This window comes from Aplysia californica, unplaced genomic scaffold (genome assembly GCF_000002075.1).
Source record: "Aplysia californica isolate F4 #8 unplaced genomic scaffold, AplCal3.0 scaffold00946, whole genome shotgun sequence".
Lineage (NCBI taxonomy): Eukaryota > Metazoa > Mollusca > Gastropoda > Aplysiida > Aplysiidae > Aplysia > Aplysia californica.
In genome coordinates, this window is record NW_004798216.1 from 218,302 (window position 1) to 238,677 (window position 20,376).

The window sequence follows — 20,376 nt, forward strand, 5'->3', positions numbered from 1 at the left end:
AATCTGATGGTGGTGGAAAAAATCGGAAGCATCTGTCTCAACGCGTTTTGAAATAAATACATCTGTTCATTAGTTGTTATCAGTACAATATTACACTATGAACGTGATATTTTAAGAAGCACTGTTATGGGTGTTGTAGTATAATTCGGGCTCAGATTGTGTCTTGGAAAGTGGTTGGTTCATAGAGATCTCTACAGGAAGTTCACAAGGGAAAAGGTTAGGGAAAAACCATTAATTTCTACATTGCCACAATCTAGACTTTAGGAGGCAGGCTTCTCTGAGCCTATTTGTCAGGGCTAAAATCAATGTTAATGGGATATGGCACCCGCTCTTTTTTTTTTTAGCAGAGATTTTATGGCGCTTGCACCTGCATAAGGTTATTTGAGCGCCAGAAGATTAGAGGTGTTACAAGAGAGTAACAAACATAAAAAAGAAGAAGGGGAGATAAGGATGACAGATGTTTGATAGGAAAGAAGGAGCAAACCACACCAGAGCACCCGCCAACCACCCACACACCAGCTCTAGACTCACCAGAGGGATCATGAAGCTCTGTGTGACCTCCAGGAGGTAGCGGCGGAGAATGGCATTCTGGGCCTCCACCGGACGCTTCAGCTGAGCTCCCTGAAATTAGCAATGTTATCAGTGACGGAAGAATTTTTAAAAATATGGTCCTATCATTTAAGTCAGACTCTAAACATGAGCGTGCATGAATATTGAATTTCAAAGTAGTAGAAAAATATGGATTTCTAGCTCACATCAGCCAGAATTGCTCAAAATTTTGTTTAGAATGTTTTTGTTTTAAAAAAAAACATATTACAGTATGTGAAATTGTATTCAATTGTATTTTATGCTTGTGATAAATGCAGTTTTTAATTTTCTTTTCATTATAAGTAATAAAGTAGGTGTTTTCACATCCCCATCAACACAATTTAGACAATTCAGAAGGCGGGCTCACGACCCTGCCTGACAAGGCCAGCCGGGCTGAGTAATTAAAACGCAGATCAACGAAAGCAATTCAACTCAAGTCCACAAGAACAGGATATATTATAACCAACCCAAATACCTTCATCAGACGCTTGAGAATGGCTTTGTCCTTGGTGAGGAAAGACTTGTACCTGGTGTAGACACCTGAGGACACAGAGAACCACACAAAGACCGTGACAAAGACACCAACAGCTGCCCGGCACACTCACACATGCTCACAGATTTTTTTTTCCTTTTCTTTATCTTAATCCTAGGTGTTTTTACACCCCATTCAACACAGTTTAAATCATTTAGGAAGCGGGCTTCAACCCTCCCTGCCTGTCAGGGCCAATCCGAGCTGAGAAGGATACAACATCTCAGCAGAAACACTGAGATCCTCAATAAAAGTTTTCCCCTATCGAGAATCGAACTGTTCTCTACCGTGTACCATGACCAAGTGCCTAACAGCTACACCACTGATGCCAGTCTCACAGCTCCGTCAGACTTGGAAATAAAAACATGTGTGAAACAATCAGTCACAGCAAATATGTGACTTTGAACACGTAGGCATTAGTCATTCCCTTTCTTCATTTTACTGTACAGATATTTTTCGTCTGCGCCCCCATCAAAACAATTTGGATTATACATTGTAGGAGGCAGGCTGCCTCCATCCTGCATGTAAGGACCAACATGCTAATTCAGATACAGCATCTCAGCAAAAGACAGAGCTACTCAATAAAATAACTTGTGTGCTTATTCAACTACTAACATTTTCTTGACCATACACATGTCCAGTCAACAGAATCTTCCTACAATAAAGCACTGCGACTGTGTTGGAAGCTGAACTGGGAGGATGGTCAGCAGGACATTGAGCAAAGACTAAAGTATAAAAAGTTGGGCTTTCTGACATTAAATGCATTGATGCAAAAGTATAAGGTCACCGAAAAAAATCTTTGCTGGACACTCTTGAAGAAATAAATATCACATTAAATTCAAATATTTCAACCAGTTGAGACATAATCAGAGCAGTACAATACACCAATACTACGCCACAATATAACAATAATAATAATAGTCATAGTCACAAAGATACAACACACATACCTTGAACTATGAAAGCACACAGATACAATATTGATATTTTCAAGCAGTAAACATTACGAATCAGAAAGTTTAATAAACAGTTGCGTTTGTAATTTTGCCATACCCAGATTACAAATAAGTTGCTTATTTTTTGTTGGTTTCAGTAAAGAAAAACACACTGACACAATAAAGATAATTAAATGCTGGGACAAAGCAATACAGGCAGACAGAAATAAAAGTAAAGAAAGAAGAGAAATAGGATTTATCAATGGTGCACTCAAACACCCGTGATTACATGTAGCAGAAAAAGACATTAATTTTAAAAACACACGTTGTTTAGTCGAAACTCTAAGTCACACTCTTGAGTTTATCAATGCAGTACAGTGGACTCGATACAACCATTCATCATAGTTGAGGACAAGGAAAAAAGGGGTTGTCTTACAAAGGTGGCTTCTTGGACAGGGTCATTATAATTTTTTATTTTTTTTAATTGAGTGTTTTACGGTGCTCGCAACTGCACAAGGTCATATGAGCGCTCAGGGGTCTTAAAATGTCTTTGTAAAAACAGCAGGGGAGAAAGTGGGAAGTGGTTGTCTGTACAAGTGAGTGTCTTGGACAGGTGGTAGTTAGTGCAGGTTCCACTGTACTAAAATAACCATCGTTTGAGAGGAATCAAAGTAAGAGTTTTTTTGAGCACACTAAAAACTACATTATGAATTAATATTTTTAATTTAATGAAATTTTAACACATTTATTTGTAAAAACAAAATAGCTCATCACAAGTAAAAAAAATGAGTTTCAAGAATGAAAACGTCAAGTTCTGATAATCAATGATAAAACAGCGCAAAAAAAAAAAAGCAATCCACAACACCAGAGCAGGAGAAAAGTCCACAACCAAAAGATGTGAAGTTTTTGGGTACAACGACACATCACTGACCTAAGTGCATATTATATTGCAGAAAAAACCCAAAACTCCTTGCTCGTGCAAAACATTAGATAACCACGTCAAAAGCACATTCTCCTTAACAAAGATAAAAACTTTATAGCAAAAATACTGAACACACAGGCTTTTTTAAATAATACTTCGCACCTTTTTCTGAAATACAACAAACAAACAAACAAACAAATATACAGGAATGGAAAAACAGGAACTTAAGAGAGGCGCAAGACTGCAGAGAAAGTTTCCTCCTCCTGGTAGTCCTAGTTGTATAAATCAATCAGAGCAAAAGACCAAAGTATCTCCCATACCCTTTCACAAAATAGACACCATTCAAGTGTTGATATCACAGCACAGTTTTACACTCTTCAAAATAACATCAAGAAAACTGAACCTTAAAGCAACAATCACACACTTCAAGGAACACGACATGTTGTACTTAACACACAAACTTGACGTCTACCATCCAATCCCGCACTTTAGCAAGTCTGACAGAACAGTCCACACACAGGCACAATATCAGTCTCTCGTCCCTAATCATATTTACAGTTTGTAATCCCTATATAAATTAACATTTTTATCCATGACTAGAATGAAATCAAAAGTGTCCATAAAAGACAGACAGTTTAACAAAATGCATTGAATTTTTGCTTTTGACAGAATTTTGATAGGAAGAAACAGAGAGGAAATTGGAGGGGGGGGGAAGGATGGGGGGAAAGGGGACTGGGAGATAGACAGACCTATGGAGAGGGGGGGGAAGAGAAAGAAGAAAAAATCCAGCATACAAGCACAATAGAAGAAAAATATTTAAAACTATAAATGTATGGAAATCTAAACAAATAATATTCTTTCCAAAGCTTTACACTTTGAGCCTTGACCTCTGGAGAGCAAAAGACTTTTCTTCCCAAGATCTAGGCCAAGATATTTCAATGTGTACACATTCCTCGTCGGGGAATAGGAAAATACCTTGTGAGTGGAGTCACCTACAAGCTGGTGCTGTGTGCTGTGAAGTGAGCAGTGTGTGCTGTGTGTTGTGTGCTGTGTAGTGTGTTAGCCCTGCCCTCCACACCCATAGCTCCAAAATGTAAATATATGTAGGAAAAGGCAAACCATAGTAATAGGTAAAATAATATCAGACCGTTTCTTCAGATCCGTGTTGAATGTTAGGATTTACAGTAGTTGGGAGTTTCTGGTTGCAAATGTTAGTTTGAAATAGCAGTTATCAGATCACAGAGAGGCACACACAAGAGAAAAAACTACGGGTGAAAGTACATGGGGCGAGAACAGCCAAAGATAACAACTGACGCTGTCAGCTCTGACACACTTTTCTCACTAGAAACCATGATGAAGCTACAGCCAAACATCGGTGATTTATTTTTATCATTATAGCCATCGATCATGGGGAAATCTCGAGGAAGAAACTGGCTGTGGGAGGCGCTTCTGGCTGGGGGGAGACTCTAGGACGGAATTTTTTTTTCCTGCCTGTTGGGCTGGAGTGGACAGTAAGAGTTAATAAATGCAAATGGTCTTTTGTGCATGATGTCACAGCCGCTGACACGTGGTCCAACAGAGAGTGGAGACCCCACATGTGCATAAGAGTTCAAGAATGTTCCAAACGGGGGGTGGGGGGCGCTTACGAGTATTTTTGTATTTTTATCATTTCATCCACCAGTGAGAAAGACATTTGCGTCATTCACTGTGACATAAAAAGAGATAATTCTACTCTAGGCTTGCCAACTTTTTCAAAATCAAATCAGGGACAGCAAAGGTTCAAACATCAGATTATCTACCAACAAAGAAGGTTACATCAAGTAGGACGGGTCCTGGTTCAGTGTAGGACATTCACTGTAATGTGTCCTCTCACATTCCCCACTGCCGAAACCCGGACAGCTGACTTGCCTACTCTTTCAGAATGAATTAATGCACCGTCGGGATATGGGAAAAAGCCTCTAATTGTCTGGCACGAGGAAACAGCTGACGACTATCACGGACAGCTCAGAATCCCTTGGTCCTGTTCTCTTTGCCTATATAAAGTACCGCAAGCTACACATATTTCATCTAGTTCCTTTCATGCCGATATCAAGCAGCTGGTTTAATTAAAAACTCAAAAGTGCACATTTTACACCAGATTTAGCAAAAATAACTGCAGATAGTAAAAAAACCAAGTACTTAAAGCAGACCAAAAAATTACAAAAGAGGGAAAAAAGACAAGAGAAAAAAGAAATAAGGTGATTAAAAAGATACAAAATGTTCTACAAAATGCAGTCAAATGGCCAAGAGGTTCTACTGACAACAACAACAATGCATGACTTATAGAACCTTATGGCACTGGGCCAACAATGCAAAATATATTGGGATGTATCTTCCACAAATTAACTCTTTAAACCCTGAGTTTTTCCACCGTTTCCTGAAGTTTTTTCAACAGTCACCTAAACCTGGTGCACTGTCTCATTATAACCCCAAAAGTTTGCCCCCAACTTCTAAATGGCAGAAACAAAGGCTTAGTCATAACTTTAAAAACTTGGATCGCGAATAGTACTGAAAAACAAGCAAAAAACTTGCGCTAAATAAAACGAAACAGATGTCAATGGTATCGGACGCTCCCAGTGTCCAATGGGGAACAGGGTTATTACCGTCGGACGCTCCTAGCGTCTGATGGGGGTTTAAAGAGTTAATGTTGGACAAAATGCCAGAAGTGAAGAGGGCTAAGTCAAAGCAGCGGCACACTGAACGGACAGCACATGTCCATCATAGAGAGAAACACACCGATGATACGACGATACTCATGCCACAGCCGGGGGACTGTGTAACACACGTGTTGATGACAAACCTGGATTGGAGTCCAGAGTCTTTAGCGCGGCGGCCTTCTTCACTTTGTTGGCCAGTTTAGGCGAACTCCCTTGAGGAAACATTCACAACACAAGTCTTTTACTTCTCACTCCTTGCTACAGTTTGTGTCACGACGCGGTGGGATCAGGCGCTCGTCAATTTTTTGGGCATACTAAGTTAATGGTATTATCTTAAAGGTTGTTCATTTGACTTGCTTAAAATGGAAAAAAATATCCATTTATCTTGAATTGAAGTTGAGATATTTGTGATTGAAGGAGGTGGATGTCGCCTGGTTTCAGAAGTAAAATTACCGAGAAAATGGCAACCAAAGTTTGGTGACTTCCACAGCCTAAGAGTCCTTGGAAATAGCAAATTTACATTTTTTGTCCCTTTAATCAACGTTTTCCCATAGAATCCACACATCAAAGTGTTTTTGAATGGACATATAAGGTGTTGAGGTCCCAAAAAATAATTTGAAAAAAAATTTCCGAACTGACCGAAAAATGCTGATTTCTCAGATTTCATTATTTTGACGAGGGTCTGATTTCACCACGAAGCCTAATTATTATTTTTCTACACTAAAGCAACAACAGTTGGGATGAATCTTTGATGCAGTACTTCAAACTTGGCCAGAATTATACAGGTAAAAATAAATTTAGCCCCCCCCCCCTCCCCCGTATTCTTAAATTCTTAAAATATGTTAAATGCGTCTTCGTTCACGACATCACAGCCACTCATATGTGGCCCCACAGAGAGCACATCCTGGATGTGTGTACAAGGTCAAATAAGTTACATTTGGGGGCTCAAGTTTACTTTTTTATCATTTCACTCGCAGGGGCAAAAGACCAGGAAACGGATATTAGCGTCATTCGTAGAGACCAACAAAAAAATGGGTGATTCTACTCTTTCAAAACAAAATATTAAGACAGTCTAAAACTCACAGATGGATTTTTTCCCTTCAGGTTACCACAGCACAACGTTTAAAAAAACATATTTATTTCATTTTAGGCAAGTGTCATAAAAAATGTGTAGTTCATAATTAAGTAACTTCGAAGACAAAAGATACATATTTCAACCCCCCAAAAATGAAAACAGACCTTCTTCATTATTCTCAAAGTGAAAAGATTTAAAACGAAAAAATAACACCTATTTACAGGCAAAACAAACCTCAATGACAAAAACCCCAAGAAAGAAACTCTTCAAACATAAAGGAAAGAGAGAGGTAATACCACATGCAAGTTTCCAATTAAACTCGAGCACTATGCGAAACTTTGGCATTTCAAAACTTGAAAATATGTGGCAACAGAAGAAAATAATATTGTAAAAATATAACTTAGAGCATAATAACAAAACTGTACCAGTCTTATGTGAGTAAACAGGCACTGGAGAGAGACACATTGGTGGTTTAGGTGATTTACATTAGTAAATTGACTAAACCTCTTTGGATTAAATCAATCAAGAACCGAGGGTGGCTTAGAAAATTGCTTAACCATATTTTGTCCACATGAAAAATATACTAAAGAATTGCAGAACCATATTTCATCAGCATGACAAATATTTTTTAAAATTGCTTAACAATTATAAATAAAACATTTTTTTTTCCCAATGACATATTATTTTCTTCACAAATCATATCTGCTCCTTTCACACAAACATGATCCTACACATAAAGTCATCAACATTTTCCACAGGCACTGCCAATGTACATGGACAACCCTCCAAGCAGCAAAGTCCCCGCAAAGCAAGATGTGAAGAAACACACTCCCTCTCAGCTAGGGCTTGTAGCACTTGACTCATTGCTCTCAAAACATTATAGAATTTAAATAAAACTAGTAAGAAGGGCCTTGACACATTTTTGCATCAGAAAACAAGTAAACCGAGAAAATAATAATAATAATGGGAATTATTATTAAAAATAAAATTCTGTGAAGACTTCACTAATCACCAAGCCTGCAAAACATTCATGTTCGTAAGTTCCTTTTCAGATACTCCTTAATACAAAAGTGAAAACTTCATTGGCCACTCGCAAAATAAAATGAGTTGGGGGGGGGCGCGGTAATAAAGGTGTAAATAAACCAAGGGCACTGAAAAACTTTCAAGAGTGCCACCATCAATTTTTCTACAAAATGAAGGATGTTAAAAAAGGTTTGGGGGTTGTTGTTGTTTTTTTTAATCTATGTATTGCTTATTTTAAATGATTTTACAGCTCAGAGCTTGTTTCCTAATAAAACAGAGCGCTGTTTAATGCTATTCATTTACTATCATTATGTTAGAGAGGTGTTTACCAAGAGAAAACAAACCTTTCCCAGAATGTACAAGTTTCAGGAGTGCTACAAACCCTGCACTAAGTGTCCCCAGAGCCCGTCTGATCGTCCGCCAATTTCCCCACAAAATCGCACAAAAAGAGAAAGAAGCATAAACCAAGCAAACAGTACACCTACCTATTGATCCCATTTCCCCGATGCGGATGATGTGAGGCCAGTGCTGCAGAGTTTTGGCAAAGAAAGGGTTGGTCACCCCAAGGATCACCGGAGGGCTGATGAAAAAAACCCAATATCATTTGCATTACAAATACCTATAGAATACTTCCACAGAGATGATAAAGGAGTACTTTCCAGCCTGGGCTATATCGGCCACCAGAGGGTGATTCAGTAAATTTGGGGGCCGTTAGGCATCACCCAGGTAGTGACAGGTATTATCTAATGCCCTGCTTGGAAGTAGATGTTGGTGGGTGGTATTAATACATGGTCAACTCTATGGTCAACTTCTAATAGGTGTTTCGCTCTAAGGTCAATTTCTAATACACATGTCACTCTATGGACAACTTCTAAAACAATTATCACTCTATATTCAACTTTTAATAGGTGTGTGACTCTATGGTCAACTTTCAATTGGTGTGTCACTCTATGGTCAACTTCTAAAACAATTATCACTCTGTGGTCAACTTCTAATAGGTGTATGACTCTATGGTACAGAAAGAAGGTCAGAAATATAACATGAAAAAAAAAACAACAAGACACAAACATATCCATGATAACAGTCACAAACTGTGTAAATACAAAAATTACAACTCCTGAGGAAAACAGAGCGTGAGTATAATACATGCTAGACAAAAGATACAGATACGTTTTGCACCACTGTCATATTTCATATTTTCGCTCCTTAAACTTGCATTTATATATACCAACATAGAAATTATGCAAAAACATTTCCAAGTGATTTTTCAAACAAAAATAACTTGGTCTTATTTTGGACTTGTATGATTTGCGACGACAGCGTCAATATACACCAGGATAAAATTCACAAGTGTGTGTACAGCCACAGCTGCTGTGTTGCCGCAAAACTTACGGAGCCTGCGTCTTTGTCGTGTACTCCTTGAACTCGCTGTCGTGAATTGTGAAATACGGGCGGAAATCACTGCAGAATTTCAGTGGAGCAATCATACTGGGGAAAAATAAAACGAAACCATTACATGGAAATCTGCTCATTAGACTCGCAGTTACTGTATTATTTCAAAATTACGCGTGCAAACTTTTAAAACATTTGAGGAGAATTTTTAAAAATTACCTAAGCCCCTTTTCGGTGTGTCTTTAAAACAGTAACGAATATCACCAACATCCTTCCACATTCGTATGCCGTAAGTCATATCTTACTTGACCATAAAGCACACAACCCCAGGAAGTTACATTGCTGTTCTCTCCTAACTTCACACGAGAGAAAACTTTTTTTTCTTTTTTGGGGGACATCCTGCGACTAAAACGAATAATAATATATCCCTGTGACTAAGATGCATAAGAATATATCTATTTGGATTAAGACAGGCTAGAAAATTGCAATTTTGCTTGATTTGATTTGATAGATGTTTTTTGGCACTCTCAACATTTTAGGTGATATAAGTGCTGAAGATTAGAGTTACAAAATAGTAATAAACATAAAAAAGAAGGCAGGTAGGTAACAAAGGATGCCAGTTAACAGTGATACAAGAATAAAAACAAAAATCGCAGAGGTACAAGTGGTTAAAAAAAATGAAACGATGAGTGAATCCCCCCCCCAAAAAAAACAACAAAAAAAACAACCCAATTTGCAATAACGAAAACCACAATGAAAGGACTGGTTATCACTGTCAGATGAGCCACGTACTTGACTAGAGCTTGCACTGTGTGGCAGGTGACCGTGGGAGAAGAGGCCATCACTACAATCGGCTGAGGAACAAACAGAAGGGGGGGAAAAAATTAAAACTTATTTTAAAAATATATATAATTTAAAAAACACTACAATTTGAAAAATCTAGGCATTAAAAAAACAAAAGTAGATCTCGATGCTCCACTCTTAAAATAAGTTTATAAAAAAAAAAGCAATGGACGGCCATCCTGGACAATTTTGATTGTACATCAATGACCAGAGGACACACATACACTCTCCCTCTCTCTCTTTCACACACACACACACATACATACAGACAGGCACACACTCTTTCTCACACACACAGACAGACAGATAGACAAACACACACACATACGCACACACACTCACCTCTCCTATAAGCACCAGCTACCACAGAAGCTGGATATGAGGTAGTAGAGTGAGAAATGCACTGAAAGAGGCAGACACATACACGACACACACACAAACACACCCACCCACACACACATACATACAGACACTCACACACACACACTCACCTCTCCTATAAGCACCAGCTCCCACAGCAACTGAACATGAGGTAGTATAGTGAGAAATGCACTGAAACAGGCAGAGGCAAATTGAGTTTCTTCATTTTTGTTACGGTTTTACAGCATTTACCACACAAATAGGTCATGTAAGTGCTGAAAATTATAGGTGTGACTGCTGGAGAGTGACATAAAAAGAAAAGAAGGAAGAGGGATGAGGATGATACGGTGCAGCCTCTCTATAACGACCTTCGATATAACAACATCCTCTGTATAGCGACATGGTGCCCTGGTCCTGATTTTTTTCTTTATATTTCATTTGAAATTTTTGGTTGCCTGTCTACAACGACAACTCTCTTTAACGACATTTTTTTCTGGTCCCGACGATGTCGTTATAGAGAGGCCGCACTGTAGATGTTTGCTAGAAAAGAGGGAAGAGAGATGAGAATGTTAGATATTTGCTAGAAAAGAAGGAAAGCGAGATTAGGATGATAGATGTTTGAAAGAAAAGAACGAAGAGAGATAAGGATGATAGATGTTTGCTAGAAAAGAAGGAGAAAACCGCACCCCAGCACCCGCCACAGTCAGCTTGATAGGGAACTTCATGAAAACCAGCGGTCGTCACGTCTTTGATGAAAAGGGAGTTATGCAAAATTAACCTTTATCTAAGTAAAGAGAATCACATCGACACAATAATAACTGTCATTCAGTGCTGAGGAAGGACATAGAAAACTGTCAAGAAGCTATCCCAAGATAAGACACAGTGGAGAGTGTTTGTTGCTGGCCTACATCCTGATGATGATGATGATGATCGATGATGATGATGAAACTGTTCTGTGGAAAAATCCAAGTTAGACAGAGAGAAAACTGAAGGACAGAAGAAAAAAAAGTAGCACCAGTGGTGCCCTCCAACCACCCGTAACAAAATCAACCATCGTCACGCATACAATGCACGGATATGTTGGTAACATCCAGGGTATAGAGTCATCACCAGGCATGCTCCTACCACTCACTGACAGAGCCCATATAATGTACATTTCTCATTCTGATATGTTACCTATGAGGCAGACACAAAACGTTCCAGTCTGAAAAAGAAGACAACAGTACGAGGGCTGCCTGCTCCAATTTTGTTTTGTAGTGAAACATTATGTACACAGGGCAAGAAATATAAATGTGAAGCCCAAACACTGTTTTTAAAAAAATTGATCATCACATATAATCTTTCTACAACAAATATGATTGAAATTTACAGATATGTAATAAAAATAACAATTTGTCAGGATGGAAATAACAAGTCCCATTTTTTAAAATCTATTGGACAAATAATACAGTTATTTCCACTACAAATTCCACTCCCTAAAAACAAAACAAAAAAATACAACAGATCAAAGTATATGTAGACAAAGGTGAGATTAAGCAGTGATACAGCAGTATTTACTTTTCTTAAATGTACTACTCTATTGTTTCCTAAATGCTGACTGAAAACTGTCACAGTTAGTTCTATTTTATCCACAAGAAGTTGTTTTTTTTTTTACATTCCCATCAACTGAAGAGACCACGGGAAAAAACATTGTAATAATACAGACTGTAAAGCACATAGAGCTTGCAGTTGAGCGGGTATCAACACAAAAAATGTAATTATCTATTTGTTCAAATTCTTTCAGGAAATTATGCGTTGTCTAAAAGAAATGCCACGCCTACTGCGCTGTGCTCACCTGTAAATATCCACTTCGTGAAGTGACGGCAGTATCGTGTGAGCTGGGACAGTGTGCTGTGATTACACGTCAGAAAGATAAACAAAAAAGAAGAAAAATGAGTCCAGTAGGGTGACAGTCACAGCAAATAGATCCATGTACAGCATATAACTCACAACACGCGATGGAAACAGCCTTACACGGTAACATGAGCATGAGATCAATTAAATACTGACAGCAGTTGAAATACAACCCAAACCTACAAAACCACTGTTGTTTGTATACTCTCAGTCTTTCTGACAATTAAAAAGAAAAAAACACACCACAACAGACACTTGGCCTAGAAATGGCTGAGAAAGGAAAATAAACAGGATCACAATAAGTATTATATGCTCTTATTCCCCAATTCAAAGTCCACAACATGGCCATAGTCTATACTTATTTGGTGCTAGTGCCAGGACAAAGCAACACAGACAGAAATAGTAAAGGGAAAGAACAGAAGTAGGACCAACCTGTAACACCCTCAACCCACCCACAAAAAATCAGTATTCATAAAGGAATCCAAATGTAACAAAGTAGAATGATGAATAACACGGTGAAGACCTTCACACGGGGTTGGAACTCCAAAATGACAACACAGGGAGGAACCATAAATGTGAGGTGTTCTGACAAAATGAGTTACTTCTCGGATTTTAGCCTTATGGAAATTGATACATAAACATTTGTAGGTGGAGTTTGTACAGTTTGTAAGTATGGAATAATAAAAGACACAGTGGGCTTGAACAAAATGGCATCAATTGACAATCTACTATAAATCTGATCCAACTGTCGATTTTCGGCCAATATTGCCATTCTTGGATAGCGAGAAGTAACTCATTTTGTTAGCACACCTCATAAATGATGATCAGCTCCTTCAAGAGAGTCAAACAGTGGTCCCCGAAATGACAACTTGCTCACTATAACGACCCAGTTTTGGGAAGCACATACTCCTATTTATATCTCAAAGTCCTTTTATTCATATACCTGAATCCTTCTACCTACATCTCAAAGACCTTTAATTTATATATCTGAGTCCTTCTATTTCTATCTTCAAGTCTTTCTATTTGTTTCTCCAAGTCCTTCTATCTGTGTCTTTAAGTCACCCCCTTCCCTCCCCCAAACCCAAACTAAGACACATTTAACATCCAACAAAAGCAGTAGGTGTTATTTGTTAATTAGGGACCACAGCATCATCTTACAAGGAGAAAGCCACACTAAACAAGGTAGAGGTTAGGGATACAATTTGTGCAGGGGTCGAAATGCTCATTACCAAGAATTTACAGACTATTGAAGGAAAGAAATTCACACAGAACATTTGCCACCTCCCTCCCCCAAAACAACAACAACAACCAAACAAACAAAAGAAAAAACAACAACCCACAACCCATTTACATGTGTAGTTATAGCCAGAGTTCTTTGGTCTCGATACTAACACTTAACACTGAGGATACATAACTTTTTTTTTAAAATGAAAAAACCAAAAAAAACCCCACCCAACCAGAGCAAATTTCGCCATGGAAAAAATGTTAAACAGAACAACAGTTCCTTGACTCGATAAAAAGCAAGTTTATACAATTTTTTATGCAGTTGGAGGAAGACAAGATAATTCGTATTACTGAAGAAAGGAACAGAGAAGTCAAAGGAGTAAACCACACCAGAGAATGTACGTACTCACACCCTTCAGGAAAGGAGAACATTGTTAGATTACATGCTAAAATGATTTCTACAAATAAAAACACTGTGATATAAGGCAAATACGTTACATAGAAATTGACGAACGTACTTTATTAAAGAGTTGCCAAATCACAATGCAGGTGAACAAACCTATGTCAGCATAGATGTTCACACACACACATACACACACACACACTCACATACACACGCATACACACACAAAACACATAATATGAGCCATAGTCAAAAGTTAAAAACCCATAGGGTGGGAGGAGGGAGTTGTAGAAATTTAATGTAAAAGAATAGCTAACGCAAAGACAATTTTACCTAAATCATGCAATTATGACTTCTTACTTCACTGGGTAAAGTGCAAAATCCAGAGAGAATATTTGAGTGACTGTGGTAAGATTAAGGCTTTTACCAGTGTTTCCGATTATTCCGTTCTGTTCTATATATAATTCTCTTATTCTCCTAAGTCATCTGAAAAGATACAAGTCTTGACTTTCGAGAAGGGGACAGGTTTATAAACGGTTTTGGTAAGTGCAAAAATTGGGAAACAAGCCAAAAAAGAAGAGCAAAGAAAAACTACGGCATGCAACAGAAAGAGTCTGACATACCAGCCTCTAGTGCAGGTGAGAGGAAATAATGAAACACTTTACACTTAAATGGTCAGCATTGATTTATGTAGCATGCCCCCAGCACAAACTTTAAGCAGACAGAGATACTGAACACAGTTTGATGGCTGGGTGCAAGACTCTGACAATCGGCAAATTGCCTAATGGCATCTGTTGGAGTCGTGCATACAGCCATCTTGTTAAACGAAAGAAAAAAGCTGATTTTTCTAAAAATCTTAATACTGGCAAAAGTTGAAAATGCCTTCCCCCAGTTTGGAAACTTTATTATAGCCACTACCAATAATATACTGTTGAAGTTGCAAGAAAATCCCACAAAGTTTGTATAAAACAAAACCTCAACCCTAGAGGCCTCCAGTATTGAGGTTTTGCAACAACATATTTTTGGTATCATGACTAAACACCAGAGACTGCAAAAATTTCTAGAGCTCTTACATTGCATTAGGTTAAGTCAGTCGCTGTCTTTATCTTGTCTCATCTTCTCATATACAGGACAACATTGTGGAATACATTAAGGGAATAATTTTTCTGAATGCAAGTGACCTTTCCAAATCAAATTGCTTCATCCTTATTATGTAAAAAATAAGCAACCCCAAAAAAGTCAAAAGTCCTATAACTAGATATGTTTTAAATATGTGTTACGACGCTGTGGAATTGGGCGCTCGTCAATTTTTGCGCATCTGCATCTGTAGTTTTTGGTATTATACTAAAGATAGTTCATTTGACTATGTTTCTATGAAAATAATACACATGTACCTAAAATAGAAGTTGAGATATTTGCGATTGAAAGAGGTCGGGGACGCCTGGTTTTAGAGGTAAAATTAGCGACAAAATGGCCGCCAAAGTTTGTTGATTTCCAAAGCTTGAGAAACCTTGGAAAGTGAAAATTTACATTTTTTGAGCGCTTAATCAGTGTTTTTCAGTAAATCCACGCAGAAATATCTTTCTGAATGGACATAAAAGGTGTTGAGCCAAAAAACAAAAATTAGAAAAAAATTGTCAAACTGGCGGTAAAATGGCGATATCTTCTATTTCATTATTTTGAAGAGTGCCTGATTTCACCACAATGCTCCACATATGTTTTATCGAACTAGCACTTCATTTCTTTCCCAAGGTCACTTATGGTGTTCATTTCCCCTTTGACTTTCCAGTTTGTTACGACCACAACATTATAATGTGATTAGAAATACAGTACGCCACAAGCATATCATTCTGTGAGTGCCTTGCAGAACATAGAGTAACGCAATTTGAGAGCACAGTTGAACTTCGTCTATGAACTCTAGCAGTGAGTATGTGGGACAACATTCCAGTCCACATTATCTAGCGTTCTCACCCCATGCTCTGATCTGGTCTGTGCGGGACCTATCAGCTTGTCTGATCGACTCGGCACTCGTACCTACATCACCAAAATGGGTGGCAGAAACACAAAATGAAAAACTCAAGAAACAAAAGAAAAACAATTGCAAAAACAAAGAAAACAAAACATTCAACCTACGACAAGAGCACAACATAACCACCTAGTTATCTAATGTGCATAGACGCATAGACCAGTGGAGATGAACATTTTACAATGGAAAATCAAACAAAAGGAACAGCTATATATAAATGGTTTTCCTTTTTCAAACAAAACTAGAAATATTTGCTCTCAATGGCACCTTATTTTAAGCACAGATACCTGATACGTACTTGCATTTCTGATTTCATTGTAATAAAAATTTTTTACAAGGGCAAAATAATAGTTAATAGCACTAAAGCAGTATGTGGAAATTATTTTTTAGTTTGTTATAATCTGGAGATTTGATAAGACATTGAAACATTATTAGAAATTAATGAGCTTTGAAGTAGCACAAGTTGTATTAGAACTAAAACAATAATTACAGGTTTATATGAGGAAAATCAATACAAATAGATGATGGCAAAGGAACAAATACAGTATAACAAATGTCCCACAATCAGCAGTCCAGAGAAGGAAGCTGCTAGAAACACAGAGCAAAACAAGCATAAAAAATATATATACATTATTACAGCCAAAAAATTCCCCAAAACGACGAAGTGAAACAGCAAAATAAAAAAACCCCAACAACAGCTGAAATAATGGGAAAAAGAAAAAGAGGGTTACCTGCAGGACAGTGCCCATGATGGGCAGGTTGAGGGTGTCACCTGGCACGGGGATTGGCCACTGATCTATGTCATGGCAGGCTACGGGAGAAAAGCAATCGTCCAAATTCGTTTAAAAGACAAGAAAATCTCATTAGGTGAAAATGAGATGCATTAAGCTCTGAAAAGTACACGCTAAAAATGTTCATAAATGGTTACCCTCCATTGACAAAAGTCTGGCACCGCGCCCACATTTTCAGTGGAAGAAATCATAATTTTTTTAATGACTTGATGGTGAATAAATCAATCGCACAAAATCTTACCTCTTTAAAGAAACATGCAGCTTCACTACGACTTATGCCCCATTTTGACAAGCTACGTGATAAATATACATGAAAATGTGCCTATTGCAAGTAATCTTATATAAGTTGAACACCCAGTTGAACTAGAAAGTTTTAAACATGTATAAAAATATTAATAACTTGAGTTTTCATGAAATTCAATTCAACTTACAGCTGAAAAGAAGAAAATTTACAAATGTACAAGACCCAAGAACAAAAGACTTGCAGGCATTCACTATTCAGCATAATGAATTGTTGCCATCAGTCATAAATGCCATATATGTCAGTCTGAGGGGTTTTCATAAAAGGGAAAAACTGTTTTATTTCCCCTTGGACATTATCTTAATCGAAATCCATTATCATTTGAAAAGGACAAAAGAGACTAAGCCCAATTGATCAAACTCTACAACATACTTGATTTTCTTTTCTTTTTTTTTTCTCTTCAAATTCTGACGGACTTCAACGTTGAATGAAGGTGACAAAATGCAATCCTTCTAAATTATCAAAAAAGATTACGGTGATACCCACTTACCTGCCTCAAGACTAGGTTCCCCGTTGTCAAAGTACTCTGGGGCAATAATGCTGATGATTTGATTGAACAAGGCCACAAACGGCAATTTTGTCACAAGGACCACCGACTGGAAAAAAAATACACCTCAGTTAAACATTAGGAGAGAACATTCTCTACATTTATGTCAGTTACTAAATAATCCGTAGCTCTGATTCTTCTCATCTTTTCGTGCTCAAAGAAATCAACACCAAAATGTATTATTCAGCAAAACATTTGGCACAAAGTTTTTTCCCAACAACTAGAGCATCCGAATACAAAAAGAATGGGTGGTGGATAGAAGACTCAAATAAACACAATAGGATTTCTTCTAAAGTAGACAGAGTAGAGTACATTCAAATCATAGCAGCTTAATACAAGCACAAGCATTTTCACACGGTTTTTACAAAATGCCTGAACAAGATACATTTGTCAGTTTATTACAGCACATTTAATAGAAATAAACAGTTACTCCCTGTTCTTGTATAACACAACGCCGGTCAAGCCATACAAGAAAACTGGTCAACATAAAAAGGTGGACGTCTTGACAGTAATTGAGTAATATTATACTATTGAAAAACACAAGGTGGGAACTGGGAGGCGGTAAGTGGTCATTTGTACACGTGACTGTCTTGGACAGGTGGCCGTGTGAGCAGGTTCAACGTATACATAACAAGAATCTGACATGTTACCTTCTGAAAATATCCTCTTCGTATCGATCTGTCCTTTGTCTGTCTGAAGTACACAAAGCCGAAGTAATGGGCATCGTCGCACTGGCAGATGGGGAGAAGAGAGGGAAAAGTCAACATCAACATGTTGCTGAGCTTTGTGTACAGAAAACTAACCTACTGATTTATCCCCAATTGCCAACATTCTTTCTTCCCTTCATCTACATGTGCAAAGTCACATTTTTGTCTGTCATGGCTAGAGCTGAAGAAAGATAACTCTGTTATCTGCAAGTATGAACAGGGACATTCAATATTTCTGCAAAGAACATATTATTTTACATGCATGAATAGAGTTGTGTGCAAAGAAGCACAGGAACAGAAATGTTAGTATTCACGAGTGAGAGTGTGTGCTAGCGAGTGTCTGCAGCAGCAATCAAATAAATGGCTACCATCTGGAATCTTGAAAAGAGAATTTCAAAACCAGACTGAGCTAGACAGGCTACAGTATCTTTATAATAAAAAGTAGGTCACTTTATTTTCTTCAGCTGAGTGGACACTTGACAATCAGTAGAGGGAAATATTCCGAGTTAGTCAATAACAAAGAATATATGTCTTCTACAAACCGCACTGCTTTAATTTCTCTAGGAAGACCGTGATGGTAATAGTAGAAAAATTCATCCTACTCAGAGAGTTGTAGTGAAGTTCAACACTGTTCATCAAAAGGAATACTGAAATGAAATGCAGCCCTTCATCTTTGTTCAAGTGCTTCATCGGCTGTTTACTGTATATATGCTTCTTGGGAAGCCAAGAATGTTTCTGAGTGTTCCGGGATCTGTTAGGGTAATAATTGTAAAGTGCACAGAGCAGACTGTAGAGCATGGATGCACTTTATTAATGCAATTATCATCATCATCATCATTATTATTATAATTATCATTATTATTATTACCATTATTATTATTATCATTATTATAATTATTATTTATTATTATCATTATCATCATCATTATTAACTCCAAACTCACCTGTAGAGCTATGGGAGCATCTCTGTTGTACTGACTGTGAGCCCTCATGAGTGACTTTCTCCCCGGACACTGACGGATCCTAAAGTGGAACTGTGTGTCGCCCATACACCCTGAGGATGACCAATGTCCAGTATAGATAAAAATCACAAATCAACAGTTTGACAAAACCTATGAGCAGAAGCAATACAAAAACAAAAATGACAGACCGAAGTCACCACAAAGAGACACAAAACCGCATAATATGAAGTATGTATTTCATCTAATCAGCTGAGATACAAACACTTTTCCAGAAAGTACAGACGTTGCTTGGATTTTACAAGCAGCAGGACACCATTTTGGCATCACAATTCTATATAGAATAATTGGAGTACAAATATCCCATACTATGATACTTGTACAAGAAAATTACTCACCAGAATTTGAATCAGGAAATGACAGGTAGCAGATATTCATTTTCTGTGAAGGTAAAATGATAGGAAAATGAGTCAGTGTTGGGAGGAAAGACCATGAAAACCATACTGCTTTTATTTAACAGTTCAATGTGCAAATGATTCTGCAGATATTAAACTTTATTTAAACTCATATCCTAACACGGGGGGAGCGAAACATGAAAGCAGACCAAACCTAACCTAGTACCCATTGGTTGTTATACAAACTATGAACACAACAAAAAAGACCAGAAATACCTAATTAGTGGCTTCACACATTGGGGGAAGTCTGCTATTAAAACAGACTCTCATGATTCATTAATATTTTTAAAGTGAAACTTAAATTCAAATTTCAAGTAAATAATCTAATCTCATTTACTGCTGTGCCTTGTGCTGCTGTCCTTGAACCTTACAAAATTTATAAAATGCCTTTTAAAATCAAACACTAGAGCTCCTACACATTACACACACAAAAGTGGACATCACAAGCAGACTTTGTTAGTTTCAGAAAAATTTCACAAGCTCGATCTACATTACATTGATTAAAGATTTTTAAAAATGTTCTTGAGAACACATTACAAGCCAGACTAACCAACCTCTTTGTCTGTGAGCTTGACATGACCAGGATAGATCAGCTGAAAGAACATAAAAGTAAAATAAAACAATTACACACACAGTTCAGTATGATTACAACATGTTACCACACATACAGCAAAACAAATCATCTGCGTCCTTGGTCCATATAATTA

The 20,376-nt window shown here is 37.6% G+C and overlaps 1 protein-coding gene across 3 annotated transcripts in view; it reads right to left on the reverse strand.

The window, feature by feature from the left end:
- The window catches only part of LOC101857685 (protein DENND6B), a 28,837-nt gene that overhangs the window by 3,568 nt on the left and 4,893 nt on the right, over positions 1-20,376 (reverse strand). The window contains exons 2-16 of one of the 3 annotated variants that reach the window (XM_005110794.3): positions 20,224-20,262; positions 19,613-19,655; positions 19,200-19,309; positions 18,199-18,279; positions 17,492-17,597; positions 16,641-16,720; positions 15,855-15,917; positions 12,198-12,253; positions 10,495-10,555; positions 9,953-10,014; positions 9,161-9,256; positions 8,254-8,348; positions 5,814-5,882; positions 1,064-1,128; positions 532-621 (exon numbers count right to left, since the gene is read on the reverse strand). In XM_005110794.3, the coding sequence (XP_005110851.1) occupies positions 532-621; positions 1,064-1,128; positions 5,814-5,882; positions 8,254-8,348; positions 9,161-9,256; positions 9,953-10,014; positions 10,495-10,555; positions 12,198-12,253; positions 15,855-15,917; positions 16,641-16,720; positions 17,492-17,597; positions 18,199-18,279; positions 19,200-19,309; positions 19,613-19,655; positions 20,224-20,262 (1,116 nt within the window). The remainder of the gene's footprint in view (positions 1-531; positions 622-1,063; positions 1,129-5,813; positions 5,883-8,253; positions 8,349-9,160; positions 9,257-9,952; positions 10,015-10,494; positions 10,556-12,197; positions 12,254-15,854; positions 15,918-16,640; positions 16,721-17,491; positions 17,598-18,198; positions 18,280-19,199; positions 19,310-19,612; positions 19,656-20,223; positions 20,263-20,376) is intronic. The other 2 variants (XM_013089411.2, XM_013089412.2) reach the window with 2 other exon arrangements.